The following is a 15,045-nucleotide window of genomic DNA, read 5'->3' as shown; positions in this document are numbered from 1 at the left end:
ATTGTTTGCATAACTATAACCTCTCTGTACATCACCTTTACAATAATAATTTTAGAAAACAACTCAGGGACAGTGCCCAGGACAACCAGCCCCCCCAAAGCAAATACACACACACACACACACACACACACACACACACACACACTCAAGAAAACAGAGGTCTGTGGTGTTAGGTAGTAACTTTAAAACCAAAAGATAATCATGACATGATTCTAAAGATCTCTAAACCCTAGACACCTGGCCATTGCATAGTACACATCCTCCATCCCCAAAAATTCTCTAAGAGAAAAGGTTCTTCAGGTTTTTAAGTACAAGTAAACAAACCTTTTAACCACAATCAGAGAGACACATTATACCAGAAATGATTGAATTTTGTAAACCAATAAATTTGCAAAGCATTAATGCTAATAACTCCAATTTTGAATCCACAGCCAGTTATTGAAAAAAATTTCCCCAATCCACAACTCTCACACATGTGGTTAATAAAATAATAAAAGTCAAATTGCATTTAGTTAGTTAATATTCAAGCCATTACTCTGCACCGACTGTTAGAACAGATGTTGTGGGTAAGATGCAGAATAACTTAATATACAGTCTTGGAAGTTATTATCCTGTTGAGAAGATGGAATATGCTAATAAAACACAATAACTGAAAAAGTACTATCAAGTGAAGCAAATATGTGGTTTGGAGGACTGAATAGAATGCTATAGAATAAATCCTGGAATTGTGAAAGGCTAGGAAAATGGGAAAGTAGGACAAATTGGCAGAAAATGGAACGTTCTTATGTTATTTTTTATTTTCTTACCTTACTACACCTAAAATTAACTACAGATGGACCCTGATTTCTAAGGGTTCAACTTGCAGCTTACTATGGTGAAAATGATCAGCTCTGAGTAGAATCCACAGACTTGGAAGTTTAATCTCTTCTTGAGTACTTGCACTGCACTCTCACGAAGGGTGGGCTGCAGCAATAAGGCACAGCGACCAGGTCATGAGGTCCAGTGCCTGATGCTCTATAGCACATTGTGTTGCTTAGCTACGGCTTAAGTAAACTCAGTGCATTTTCACCATATAATATTTTCAACTTACAATAGGTTTATAATAGGATGTAAGTTCATTGTAAATGGCAAAGCACCAGTAGATGCTTCATATAAGCAGAACCTTATAACACGACACAACATTTGGGTATTAAATCAATATTTTATCAGTACTCGAAAATCCCAGTGTGTTACTAAGTTGTAACTGGAAACTATTCTTTTTCTGCTCAAGCAGTAGTAGAAGGTCACTGCTGACTGGCAGGCTTGGCTGCACAGGGAAGACCGAGGAGGAACTGGTGTCACGAGTTCAACCCTGGCTACACATTACAGATGCCTGAGGATTTTTGTTTGTGTGTGTGTTTTGGTTTTTTGTTTGCTTTGAGACTGAGTCTTGATATAGAGTCAGGCTAGTCTTGAATTCAAGATCCTCTTGCGTTGGCATCTACAGTGCTGGGGCTACAGGTGTATACTACTGCACCCAGTTCTTCTGAGAGCTGTTTTTTCTTTTTTTAAAAACAACTTTTAATTCCTAGCCAACATCTTGGACCGATGTTGATGCATTTTGAAATCTCCCTGCTGTTGAGTTTGTTATCCAGCACTGAGAAACAATAAATTAGTATTTTCTTTGGCCATGGAAAAAGAATTATCTTATCTTTTGATGGGATTGAGAAAGATGACTTACATCTCTTCTCTTACATAACTGTAAGAGAAATAGATTATGCTATTCATTTTGTTTTAAAGAAAAGAAATGTCCACTTACCTGCCTTCTGACAGTGCACGATCTTTTCATACACAGTGTCTGCATTTTCAAGCAACGCTTTGAGGGACTGAAGCATCTGTGGAGGGAACACCCAGACATGAGACAATGCCAGGTACCCCTGCACCTGTAACACAGGCCTAAACACAATCTGATCTGAAGTTGCAAGCTGCTTTCGACCAATTGTCCACAGCCCAGATGCATGTGCGTCGGTGAAAAGTAACAAATGGGTGCATCTCCATATAATCATTTAAACAGGCTGTGAGTAATATTGTGCTTCAGGTGTAGTCAGACCAGTACCATAGTGTACTTAAGCCCTGAGACAACCTGACCCAGGTTTGCTTCATTGTGAAAAACAATGAGATCTATGCTCAACTGCTCTGAATTTTAAGTCATATTTTTCAGTCATTGTTTAGACAAAATGTCCAACTCCATTTTATAGATAGCTCCAGCACCTACAAATTTTTATCTATTTTACCCAAAATGGCTTCAATTGAATCTTAGTTTAAAATATGCAATAAGCATTTAAAATAAAGGGGTGAAGTGAATCAGAATGTAGCCCAGTGTTAGAACACTGGCCTACCATACACCAGATCTGGTTGCATAATCAAACAAGCCTTTTAAGTGAGCTAGATTCTTAGAGTCAAACAACATTTGTCAACTTTTCCAGTTCTACAAAATTTATAGTAATCATCAAAAGTTTAATATGTCCTCATTGTTCATGGAAGGTCTACTACAGGCAGCCCCTGTCTTCTAGAAGTTTACAGCCTAGTGGTAGAGCTTGCCCTCTGCAACTCAGTATTTTCACATCTATCCTTTTAAATCTGAGTCATTCCTGCACATTAAAACATTCCAGTTTCCAGCTTGCCGTACTGAACAGGCAGTGATAAAAATGGAGTTAAGAACTCTATTATGCTGATATAAAGTCATCTGTGCTATTACAAATTTGCATGCTAAAAAGGTTTGTATCGTCATCAGTAACCTTTATCAGCTTTGATGTCAAGCCAAATGAGAGATGTGAAGACACAAGGGCTTTTTCAAGCACAGACAGTTGTTGTCACAGCTCAATATCAAAGCAGTGGCCAGTAGGTGCCATCATTCAAACAGGCAAAAGAAGAAAACCTAAAGAATAAAATGAATCCAGTCATGAAGCAAAAGAACATGGCAGAAGCAATTTGGAAAGCTACTAATTAAACAACAAACTCAAATGAGCATGAGCTCACACACACAGTTCACCTGGCAGGGATGGGAGTGTGTGTGTATGTGTGTGTGTGTGTGTGTGTGTGTGTACTTCCGGTCCAGGTCCTGTCAGTCCTTCGTTTTTGTGTTGTTGTCCTGGATGGTATTTTACCTCCAAATTCCAACCTCCGCTTTATAAAATGAGCTTACTAGAAGACATTACATCTCACCATGGGAGGATTAAATGAGAGGGTGCATGTGGAGAGACTGGCTCAAGGATGTACTTGCAAATGGTAGATGTCATGGTTGACTCCCCATTTTCCCAGGAGGCCTGGCAGAGCACTTTCTGGTAGCACACAATTAGCTGAATGAGTATGCCCTTCTTTCATATGTTCACTGGCAACGTTTCTAACATTCATTACTAATTTTAGTTCTACTTGGAAAACCCGCTGTGCTGAAGCTCTGAGAAACAACAAGCATATTATTATTCACAGAAGCATCTCTCAGGGGAAAGCATGGCCAAAAGACTTAAACAAATATGAACCTTTCAGCTGAAAAGTATGTGCAGGGCACCAGGAGTGCGCATCCCCTCTGCCTCTGTGCTTCTGTATGGGGTGGAGGATGCTTAGTTCCCTGGACAGCCCTCTGTGTGGTGCACTGAGTCCCCAGGCTGAGCTAACTGCTGCTGCTGATGTTGGGGGCAGGGAAGGAGCACTAGCAGAGCAACAACAGCTACAGTACGTGAAGCAATATGGGATGTGGCATAGCTATTGTGGCCAGTGGCCTACTGGGTGTGATAAAGGCAAACCTTACAGCACAGCCCATGGGTAGGAGAGTTGGTAGGGAGTAACTGCAGTGTGAGGACATCCATGCAGATGCCCACCAGAGAGTCTGTTTATGGCTCAGGTTTCCATGTGGAAGTTCCTAGCCTGACAGTGGAGGTGAACGTGCTCCACCTTCTCATAAGCAGTGTGACAAAACAAAGGTGGTGGTTAGTACACGCCACTCTTCCTCAGTTTGTAAGTAAACAGTAGGAGGAATTTCCAGAAGGTGTTAGGAATCCCAGAGGGAATCAGCCTGGAAGGAGCCACACAGTAAATTGCCAGCAAAGCATAGATAGGGCAGGAAGAAAACACTTCCAGACCTTACAAAGATGATTCACTTTCCAACACCTGCTATTAGATGTTTGCACCATTTCCTTTGGAAGAAGGAACTGCCAGTTTATAGCTTTTTGTAGTTTGAGGATACACATTTATAATCCTATTTATAATCAGGATTTTTTGGGGGGTAATGCTAAGAATTGAAATCAATGCCTTGTTCTTCCTAGGCCAAACACTCGACCACGTGAGCCATATCCCTAACCCTTTAGTTCTTCCCTCCTCTGTCCTCTCTTTTCTCCTTTCTTCCTCTCCTTTCTTCCCCTCTTCTTTTCTCCTCCCTTCCTCTCCTCTTTCCCCCTCCCTCCCCCCCTCTCCTTTTCCCCTCCCTTTTTCCCTTTCAGGTAGGGCTTCATGCTTTTGCCTAACTGGCTTCAAGATGTAATACACCTACCTCTGCCCCCTCAGTAGCTGGAATTAGAGGCATGTGCCACTATACCTGATTCCATATTTATAACTTGATATTTGTGATCAACTTCTAGTTCTTGCCCATAGCATGTATTCTCAACTCTAATAGTATTTTTAATATTCAATATTCTTTAGTGATCAAGTTACTACTGACGAAATCCCATGGGCTACGGGCCCTAGAGGAAGGATGCAAAAGAGAAGCTGGTTGGCAGGGACAAAAAGCCAGGCCATGGGCCCTCCTGACAGTTGGCTAATAGCTTCCTTTCATTCTGGTGAAAATTGTATCTGAATAGAGCAGGACAATCTGAGTTTAAGGTCTAGCTCATCAGTAGGAAACAACTTTTGTCTTAGTCTGCTACTTTATAGCAAGCTGCAGTTACATAAGTAGTATGAACATCAAGATAAAAGTAATTTCGTGCCTTTTCTTCCTCCACATCAAAATATGTGGCTGGTGTTTTTTCTATTTCCTTTCATGGACACAGTATCCATGTGAGGTGAATATTGAGGATGTTAGTTTTATATCTGTGAACACTGGAGACATACTTGAGTCAGGCTACTTTCTCAAGGTCATCCTGGACTACAGGTGAAGAGGCTGTAATGAGTCATTAATGGAACTGGTATGACACCTGCCCTTAGAGCTCTGCTTTTCTCATGATACTATGATAGGTCTTGACACATGAACAACAACTGTACAAGTGAAAAGGAAAGGGCCTTCCAAACAGAAGGACACACAAAATCAGAAGGAATCCTGTCACTTCTGAAAGCTACTACCATGTAGAATGTCATCTCACCTACTAACATTGGCCCAAAGTTATTATTTTCTTTTTTCTTACATTTATTTTGCTTTTCTGAGATTGAATCAGGGCCTCACACATGCCAGGCAAGTTTTCTACCACTGAGTTATACCCTTCAGCCTCATTTTTTTCTAATAATATTTCAATACAACCCCTTGAAAAAGCGTTTTTTTAATGCTATCAATAAAAACTTACTTAGCACCACTTAAAAACTTATTGTCATGAAAGAGAAGTTGTTTATATTTAACATGAAACTACCAGAATAAGCATCTCAGGTCAGCAGGTATGTGAGGAATAATATGGAGAGATGAGCCAAAGGAATGCACTGCCTTAGGTTGTTCTGTTTACTATGAGGTATAATACTTTAATATGTTCATAGAGTGCAAGGCCAAGTAGAATGGTTGGTTTTACAAGCACGATTTGCAAATGAATTAATTTCATCAACAAATCTCCATCAAGCATACAGGTTTAAGTACTGATACAGCAGACACCACGCTGCCAGCCTGAGAAACTTAGCACATGGATATGAGTATTATTTCTTCAGTGCAAGATGCTTTCATATCATTGTTGCTAAATTTCTGGAACAGATGCATTGGAAAAAATCTACAGATTTGACATAGCTCAGAAACTCATTTCATAAATGTGCTTGACTTCAGAATAATGTTTTAGTAAAGGACTTAAGTAGATGAAAAAGTTTCAACCAAATGCAAAGCAAAAATAGAACTTTATATTTCCTTAAATTAGAACTACATCAGAAATGCCTTTCACAAAAGTGTTATGTTTGGGATGGGTATGGTGTTCACCCCTGTAATCCTAGCTCCCGGAGAGGTGAAATTGGGGATTGCAGTTTGAGTTCAGCATAGGCATAAGAGTCCATGGCTGTGTATAGTGGCCTGGCACCCAAGCTATGTGGAAAGCACAATAGCTGGGCACAGTGGTCAGTGACAAATGGATGCACAAGTAGGAGGAGGGATGCACAAGTAGTCCAGGTTGGCCTGGGTATAAAGTGAGACTCTATCTCAAAAATAACTAACACAAAAGGTACACAGTAGAGTGGCTCAAATGGCAGAGTACCTACCTACGGAGCCCTGAACTTAAACTCTGGTACTGAGAAAGGAAAAAAAGGGAGGGAGGGAGAGAAAGAGAAGAAAGAGAGGGAAGGAAGGAAGAAAGGAAAGAAGGAAGGGAAGGAGGGAAGAGGGAGGAAAGGAGGGAGGGAGGGAGGGAGGGAGGGAGGGAGGGAAGGAAGGAGGAAGGAAGGAAGGAAGGAAGGAAGGAAGGAAGGAAGGAAGGAAGGAAGGAAGGAAGGAAGGAAGGAAGGAACTATTTTTTGAAAGTTATTCCCTAAGTTAATTTAAGATAAATTCTCTTTTTACAGGTAGTTAAGGAAAGCAACATTACTATATTATATATTACAAGGTTTCTAGAGACTATTCCTTTGTATTCTGTTTTGAAACTTGCTTACCAACTAGGAAAAATCTGTTTTCAGAATGGCTTTTTTTTTTTTTTTTTTTTTTTTTTGGCCAGTCCTGGCGCTTGAACTCCGGGCTTGAGCACTGTCCCTGACTTCTTTTTGCTCACTCTGCCAACTTAAGCCACAGCGCCACTTCTGGCCTTTTCTATATATGTAGTGCTGAGGAATTGAACTAGGGCTTCATGTATGTGAGCCCAGCACTCTTGCAATTAGGCCATATTCCCAGCCCCCAGAATGGCTTCCTTTAAAAAAAAATTATTTATTTTGTGCCAGTCCTGGGGCTTGAAGTCAGGTCCTGGGCACTGTACCTTAGCTATTTTTGCTCAAAGTTAGCAGTCTTACACTTGGGCCACAGCTCCACTCACTTCTGGCTTTTTGGTGGTTAACTGGAGAAAAGAGTATTATGAACTTGCCTGCCTAGGCTGGCTTTGAACTGCGATCCTCAGATCTTAGCCTCCTGAGTAGCTAGGATTCCAGGTGTAGGCCATTGGTGCCCAGCTCAAAACACACATGGTGTTTACATAAGAATTTTATGTCTGATTTTAAGTAATTCCTTCTATCTCAGGAACACAGATGTTGCTAATAATTGCGAAAATCATTTTTGCCAATAATTCAGGCACTGAATGAAAGAACTCTGAGTAATAACACTTGCTGACTTTAGTCCTTTGATTTTGTTTTGAACCTCCATCTCCCTGGCTGGCCCTGTACTTAATACAGGCTTACAGGCTTGCTTTTACTGTAACTGTTTCCCTCAGGGCTGCAGAGGTGGAGAAGTCCTATAACAACCAGACAGCCAGGTTTCTTCCTGTCCATGGACCCATGATTATTGAACAGAGAACAGGTAGGAATCTTCCCAGACTCAATTCATTCAAGTTATGACTTTTCAAACATTCCAGTGACTGAGTACACCTGGTCCTCCCCACTGACCCTCCCCCTCCCCAGGCTGCCAAGACTATGCAAGAGATGCATGCCAGGCAAGGGGGCAAATGTGGCCTCAGGCACCACAGAGCTCAGGATGGACCCAGATAGTCCAGAGGAGACTTGCCTCAGGATTGCAGGGGTGAGGAATAACAGGCAAACATGAATGAAAGATGTGGTCTTAGGAAGATTAGAATTAACTCAATCCTAAGTAGTATTTTATCTCTCCTAAGTGTTATCTGAATGCTAGCCTCTGCTGTGGTGAGACTAAGTCCCCTTTGATGTTTAGGTGTTGCCAGTGTAACAGTAGGGAAAGGTAGGACCTCTATGAGGTGACCTGGCCCAGGAAGACTGTGAGGGGGATCAAGTCCCTTATAAAAGGGGCTCTCACAGTGTTCGGGAGCTTGCCCTTCACCTCCAGCCACATTTTGACGTGAGAAGACCCCCTTCTCCACATGCTGTTTTCTTCACTTCCACTTTCTAGCCTCCAGATCTGTGAGAAAACAAGTCTGCTTTTATAAAATCTGTTCCAGCAGCACAAATGGCCCAGGGCAGCCTTCAAAGCTCCACATCCCAGGTGGCCTGTCAGCATCCTGCTGCACAGCTCCAGGAAACAAATGGGCTCACTGACACATGAACAGGGTAGAAAACAAGAGCAATGTTCTCTCTGGAACTTATAAGCTCTGCCCATTCTTTCTACGCTCTTGAAGGAAATGTAATTTTTCTTTTTAACATTGTAAAATAATATTTATTTCTGTATTGCTGGAGGGTTTTAGAATCAATTTCAGAAATCCTGGTATCTGGGACTTCTAAACTAAAATTCAGAGGTAATATTTTCTCTTACTCAACCTAAAGTGCAGCCAGACGGCACAAGCTTGAACTAATGGAAACAGCACATGTATAAATTATTGTTAAAACTACAATATAGCTTTTAATACTTGAACACATTTTAAAAGTCATATAGATGAACGGGGGGGCATAAAAGGCTTATGATTGTGTGTGAGGGAAGGGTCTTTGCAATGAAACCTAACTCCCCACTCTATCCCAACGGGGTCTCTATGCATGGGGAGGGCAAAGAGCCAGTCACTTGCCAGGGCTGATGTTTGCCCTGTCACTAAGAACTGTGGTCACGCTCTCTTCCAGCAAGGGTGCTGTGAAAACACTTTCTAAACAACAAGCCATTTCCAGAGCAACTGGCTCTGGGTTTCCCACATGAACCTCTCTGCTACCATTTTCACTATGCAAATTACAGAAAATTATAGGAAAAAGAACCTATGTAAAATCATGGAAAGAACCTGAAGTTTTGCCTGGACTGTTATCAAAAGGAAAATGAGCATATGTGGGTTGAACCCCCATACAAGGACAGGATTTTAAAAAGTGCCAAATGGGGCTGGGGATATGGCCTAGTGGCAAGAGCACTTGCCTCGTATACTTGAAGCCCTGGGTTCGATTCCCCAGCACCACATATACAGAAAATGGCCAGAAGTGGCACTGTGACTCAAGTGGCAGAGTGCTAGCCTTGAGCAAAAAGAAGCCAGGGACAGTGCTCAGGCCCTGAGTCCAAGGCCCAGGACTGGCAAAACAAAACAAAAAACGCCTAAAAAGTGCCAAATGTCCTCCAGCTTTCAGTGTTTCAATCCACATTGAAATTGGACAGAATAAGAGTAAAGAGGAAGATTGGATAAAGCAAAGAACTCCCTTCCTACTATCAAGTTTGAGCTACATCATAGATTTTAAGCAGAAATGTCCTAAGATCAAAGTGGATTACAGAATCACTACTGATTAGCACAAAAGAAACCAATGGGGCTCAAGAAGCATGGAAGGGAGGACAAGAGTCAGGTGAGAATAGGAGGCAGGTGGGGACAGGAGGCAGGTGGGACCACTTTGAGGACATGCTGGGAAGGAAGGGATGAAGGGAAATTTATATAAGGAAAGCCAAAGTGAAAGTCTAGGGCTAGCTCACTGGACACAGGAGAGCCGAAGATGACAGACAGGGAAAACATCCACCTCTGGCTGGAGTACAGGAGGTTCTAACACAACCTGTAGGGGCAGAGCACTTGGAAATGTGCTAACTCATTTAGGATGTGGACTTCCACTTTTGCTGAACTGAGCCAGTGGTTATAACAGTGAAGAAAATCTTGTGAGACTCTCCAGCAGCAAGTGAAATTGTGAAAAGCTTGGCTCTAACATTTGGAAAAGTGAAGAATTCTCTGTATAGCAACAGTAGCTCAGATGAAAACCTGTATTTCTGTAGGAGGAATTTTAAAGATAAAAGAGCATTATAATGATGTTCTACAATCACTCACAAGAACACCAAGTATGGGAGACCTGAGACAGAGGAGTGGCTAGTGGGATGGAAAGAGCAAAGGTACAGAACACTCACGGGAGCTTCTGTGGGGGAACTTCTGCAAGGGGAGGAAGAGGTCTGTAGTACTAGGAGCTCTGGATCTGCTCATCCAGTGATCTTGGTAACTCCGGTGATGTAAATGCAGAATCAGCAGTTCTGTAATAATGCTACAAATGCATCAAGATGTTCCACAGTGTGCAATCATAGGGCTTATGGGGGGGGGGGCAAAGTGACAAAACTTCAAAGTGACAGGAATAAAAGCATTACCATATTTCTTCATGCTACATGGTTACACTACAGTCAATGTGACACCTTATGCTGAGGAGCCTGAAGGTCACTGTAAATTAAGTGCTGGGAGGCTGCAGCTTGTGCTTGTGAGGTCCTGAGAGTTGGCTCAAAGAGTTCTCTGAAATCTAGCAGGAAGTTGAGACACCAGATACGCATGGATAGGTAGAGTTCCTGACAGCCTCAGTGCACTGAGGTAACCGGGAGACACGTGTGTATGTGTGTGTGTGCCTGTGCATGTGTTTTTAGTCCACCAAGATCTAGGTTTGCGGGCTGGAGATATGGCCTAGTGGCAAGAGTGCTTGCCTCGTATACATGAAACCCTGGGTTCGACTCCCCAGCACCACATATACAGAAAATGGCCAGAAGTGGCGCTGTGGCTCAAGTGGCAGAGTGCTAGCCTTGAGCAAAGAGAAGTCAGGGACAGTGCTCAGGCCCTGAGTCCAAGCCCCAGGACTGGCAAAAAAATAAAAGAAAATAAAAAGAAAAAGAGAGAGAAAAAAAAGATCTAGGTTTGCGGTTCATCTACTTCATTTACTTCATAGACAAGACTGGACACACAAAGTGAAATCTGAGTTATGCTCAAAGTATTCCCTATGGTATCAACTGCATTTACAGATTTTCCATTTTCAAAATAAGTATAATCCCAGCCCCATCACTGGTAAGTGGGGTGGGGGGGAGAATATTTTTTTTTTAATCTTCTTGATTTTTTCCCCACCAAATTCTCCAATTCTATTAAGTATAAGTTAGACTCTCAGCTTCTAACATATTCAGTCAGAGCTTGGACTTAATATCAGCCTCAACAGTGGACTATTTTTATAGTCACTTATCGTTAGACAATAGGTACCAAATGCTACATAAATCTGAAGTGGATTAGGAGTTATGAGTGACTTCTCATTTTCCATGTAAGAGCAGGGCTGCTGTCAGGGGTCAGTGTGGTTCTCCTGCTGCCTACCGTTTATCCCAACAGTGGCACAACCAGAGGCTCTTACGCAACACATTTCACACAGAAACCTGTGAAGTAGCAACGTCTCCTCTTATCTAGCTGAATTTTCATACTGTAGAAAGCCTCTTCTCCCCCAATCATTGACTCAATCACTTCTCACTACATTAATGTGTAGTTGTTCACCAACATAGAAGGGGCTGCATTTTACAGATGAGACTTCAAGGGCAGCCTCTGAAGTGAGTCAGCACATAAATATGAGATCAAGACATATGTTTATTATTCACGGTGTAACACAGGCTCTTCTTATCCAAATAGCCATTCGAATTCATCCATGAATATAAATGTTATCACAGAGCGAAAACAACTGACTTATCACTCCACGTTCTCATCTTCATCAGTGGCTGGGGCATCCAGTGCTTACACTGTGGGTTTCTCTGACAGAGGCACTTCCAGGCTTAGCCACCAGAAGTCTTTAGTCATTCACATTTATTGCGGGGCAGGAGGTGAGGAGAAGAGAGCAAAGAGAGAAGAACAGAACTGATACTTGTAAAAAGAAAGACCAAAATCATAAGAGTAGAGCTTAGGGAGCTCAAAATAGTAGATATGCCAGAGTAAGATATCTTACGAACAGCTAGACTGTAAATCAGATGAGATTTTTTTATTTCACATAAACCACCGAATGAAGTCTAAAGTCTCAAGTAAACTCAAATTTAAAAGGAATTTACTCCTATTTCTAGTCTATATGGAGTTTGGCCTTACTTGAAGTCTTCTTTTTCCTTATTTTTTATTGAATATTTTTATTGTTATTATAAAGGTGATGAACCAAAGTACTTGAAACCTTTCTGTGGTACCAAACATACTGAAATAGGCCAGGGCTTGACAAAGCTAATACAAAAACAGCTAGAGAAGCCTGAAACGGTTTCTGTTAAAACCAGTGCTTCCCACTGGACCAAAAGATTAGTAATGCGGGCAGTGTTCAGACTTCAGATGTCTATCCTACTATAAATTGCTGATCAACTTTAAAACACCCCAGATTTCAAATTTTAGTTTAGTTTTAACCAAAACATGAAGAAATATAAGTTGTTCCATCTTATTTCAGGAAATAAACAGAGTTTCAAAAATATGGAAAGAATTTCAGATATGATCTTGTACAGTTTCTGTCCCTATACAAAGTAATATTCACAAGGGAACAAAAACAATGTTGAAGTCTGAACAGTTTCTGTGCTTTGCTATATGAAGAACATGTATATGGCAAACTCAAGGCACTTGAATTGCAGCAACTCTCTTCTTCCTCTATTATATGACTAACTTTACATGACCAGCTATCTCTCTGGGGAAGAACTTGCTGCGTGGTATATCAAGTGTACACGAGTGGGATCCTTAGGCAATATTTTCATAGTCAATGGTCTATAGAACACAGGGGATTGTTTGGTACCACGTGTTCCATAAGCTTGGGCAGGCACAAACTTCATCCTCTCCTGGGCCTTTCATCCCATCAGCTTCATAACACTCCTAAGCACTGCCTTCTTTTCTTAACTAAAGAAATGGGGTTGCATGCTATCCTCACACTATTGTAAGCAGCACATATCACTTGCACACTGTTCACTTACACTCTATGTTCACAAGAAGAGGAAGGGATTTGGGTGCGTAGGGGAGACTTTCAACATGGAAGGAACTGTGCAACAGTGCCTGTGGGCAAGCTAGGCCCAGACCTGTGAGAAGAGAGTCTCCACAGGGCTTCTGCTTCCAGTGCATGCCTGGGAAAGAGAAGTCTTGGAACCCACTGTGTCTCCCCTGGTCTTGGATTTTTAGAGACAGTGAGTTCAGGCTAAATCTTAAATGGAGGTTAGGGTCTCCAAAGACCTGGTAAGAAAGGTTCAAAAGCAGACATGACTCATTCCTGCAAGAAGAAAGGGGAACTTGAGTTGGTTAAACTTAATTATTCAGAGCTCTTCCGGAAATGGAGTCTTCAGGAGCTTCTGGATGCTGTGTTAACTCTTTCAAGCCACAAAGGACCATTTAGCGTTCTGAGGTGCTCCTTTAGAACTGTTATTATCCAATTAACTATATTTCAAAAGATACAAGCTGAATTAAACACAGTTCCACCATTATTGCTGCCTATTTCTATCAAGGCTTTTCTCTAGAGGGGATCAAGGTGATTTAGAAATTCCTAATTAACAGATAGTAATTCAATTATGGTCTTCCTATAAAATAGCCCTAATTTCAGGTCTGTTATAACCAAGTATAGATGTTAGTTAAGAGAAGAAACAACTGGGACTTAGCTGTAATGAAAAAAACAGCACTTAAGAGCACGGCAGAATGTGCACAATTGTCCTGAGCGGGAGAAGACCACACCTGCATAAACTCAGTAATGCCATGATTCTAACTACCATTTCCTGAGGAGCTACTATGCCCTGGGCTATGTATACATAATCTGACAGTCCACTGAGGTGGTGATTCCAGGCCCATTTTACAAAAAAAGAAATGGACTTGCCAGGCCTCAGAAGGAAGCCCTAGAGCAGAGTACTCATTATCAGGGCTCACATTCTTTGCTAACACCTCTGCTTGAAACAAAAACAAGCCACACCAACCACCTATCTCTGTCCTGGGGCATGCAAGTTCCCCTTTCATTCTCTCATTTCTAGTCATATTTCATGTCCTTGAATAAAAACAGTCTTATACAGCATGCTGTTCACCCCATGACTATCTACCTGGGTTACGTGTGAATTTACTCTTGTATTTACAGAGATGTATCCTTGCAAATACACCAGGGAACAGATGGGATAAGGATGAACTCAAGCTCTCCGGAGGCGGAGCTGGAGTCAGCCAAGGCTTTCTTCCTCGGAAGCATAGGAGTACAGTATGTCCTACTCACCAGGGTCAGTGCTGGGGCACCCCAAGTCCACATGCTAAAATCACTGCAAACCACATCTCTGATAATTAGCTCATGTAACAACCCACTTATGAGCATGCTTGGAAAATCACCAAACAGTGTACACACGTGAGGGCTCTTGCCCAGCTCAAGGTGGCTTCACTAAGTCTAAAGGTACATGGCCCCACACAGACATGGAAGGTAGGAACCCGATGATGTATTCATCCTGGAAATCAAGGTCATTTTCAGTCATTTATCATATACACATTTTGTGTGCCATATTCTGCTGTGTAATGCCAACAGTGGTGAGCAGAACACATATGTGCCCTGCCATCCTGGAGCTCAGACTAAGGGGAGGGAAGATGTTCTTTGAAAACAAAGAAAGAAATGGTCTAACGAACCACATCAATCCTGGTGGGAGAGGGCTTCACTGGGTTGTTCTCTGCCGGGCCTATTGTATGCTCCAATACCTTCCTTAGCCAGATCATTCTTTTGAGCATGCTCAGCAAGTCTGGGCTTAATCACTGGAGAGAAGCCCCCACTCCCTTCTTGAAAGGTGGTAAAGGGAAATGGGGGGTTTTCACACACAGTACACAGTCCTTTACGGACTCCACCCAATTCCCCGTTCTCCACCCAGCCCTTCACAACCCCACTCCAAGAAATGTTTGATGTGGCTAAGAAAAAGAAAAGGCTTTTTTCACTCAAGGCTGGCACTCTACCATTTCGGCCACACCTCTACTTCTAACTTTTTTTTTTTTGCCAATCCTGAGGCTTGAACTCAGGGCTTGGGCACTGTCCCTAAGCTTCTTTTACTCAAGGCTAGTATTCTACCACTTGAGCCACAGAGTTACTTCTTGATTTTTCTGAGTA

At 42.0% G+C, this 15,045-nt stretch overlaps 1 protein-coding gene and 1 long non-coding RNA gene across 2 annotated transcripts in view; one reads left to right on the top strand and one right to left on the bottom strand.

Moving 5' to 3' along the window:
• The window catches only part of Plcl2 (phospholipase C like 2), a 179,496-nt gene that overhangs the window by 42,679 nt on the left and 121,772 nt on the right, over positions 1–15,045 (bottom strand). Inside the window, exon 4 of the mRNA XM_048355928.1 lies at positions 1,799–1,874. Within this exon, the coding sequence (XP_048211885.1) occupies positions 1,799–1,874 (76 nt within the window). The remainder of the gene's footprint in view (positions 1–1,798; positions 1,875–15,045) is intronic.
• On the top strand, positions 1,333–14,532 carry LOC125358640. Its single transcript, XR_007212348.1, has 3 exons — positions 1,333–1,343; positions 2,659–2,664; positions 12,520–14,532. It is a non-coding gene; the product is annotated as an uncharacterized LOC125358640 (long non-coding RNA).

Source organism: Perognathus longimembris, chromosome 10, assembly GCF_023159225.1.
Source record: "Perognathus longimembris pacificus isolate PPM17 chromosome 10, ASM2315922v1, whole genome shotgun sequence".
NCBI classification, from domain to species: domain Eukaryota; kingdom Metazoa; phylum Chordata; class Mammalia; order Rodentia; family Heteromyidae; genus Perognathus; species Perognathus longimembris.
Note: the sequence above shows the minus strand (reverse complement) of the source record. Positions and strands in the feature narration are given on the sequence as shown.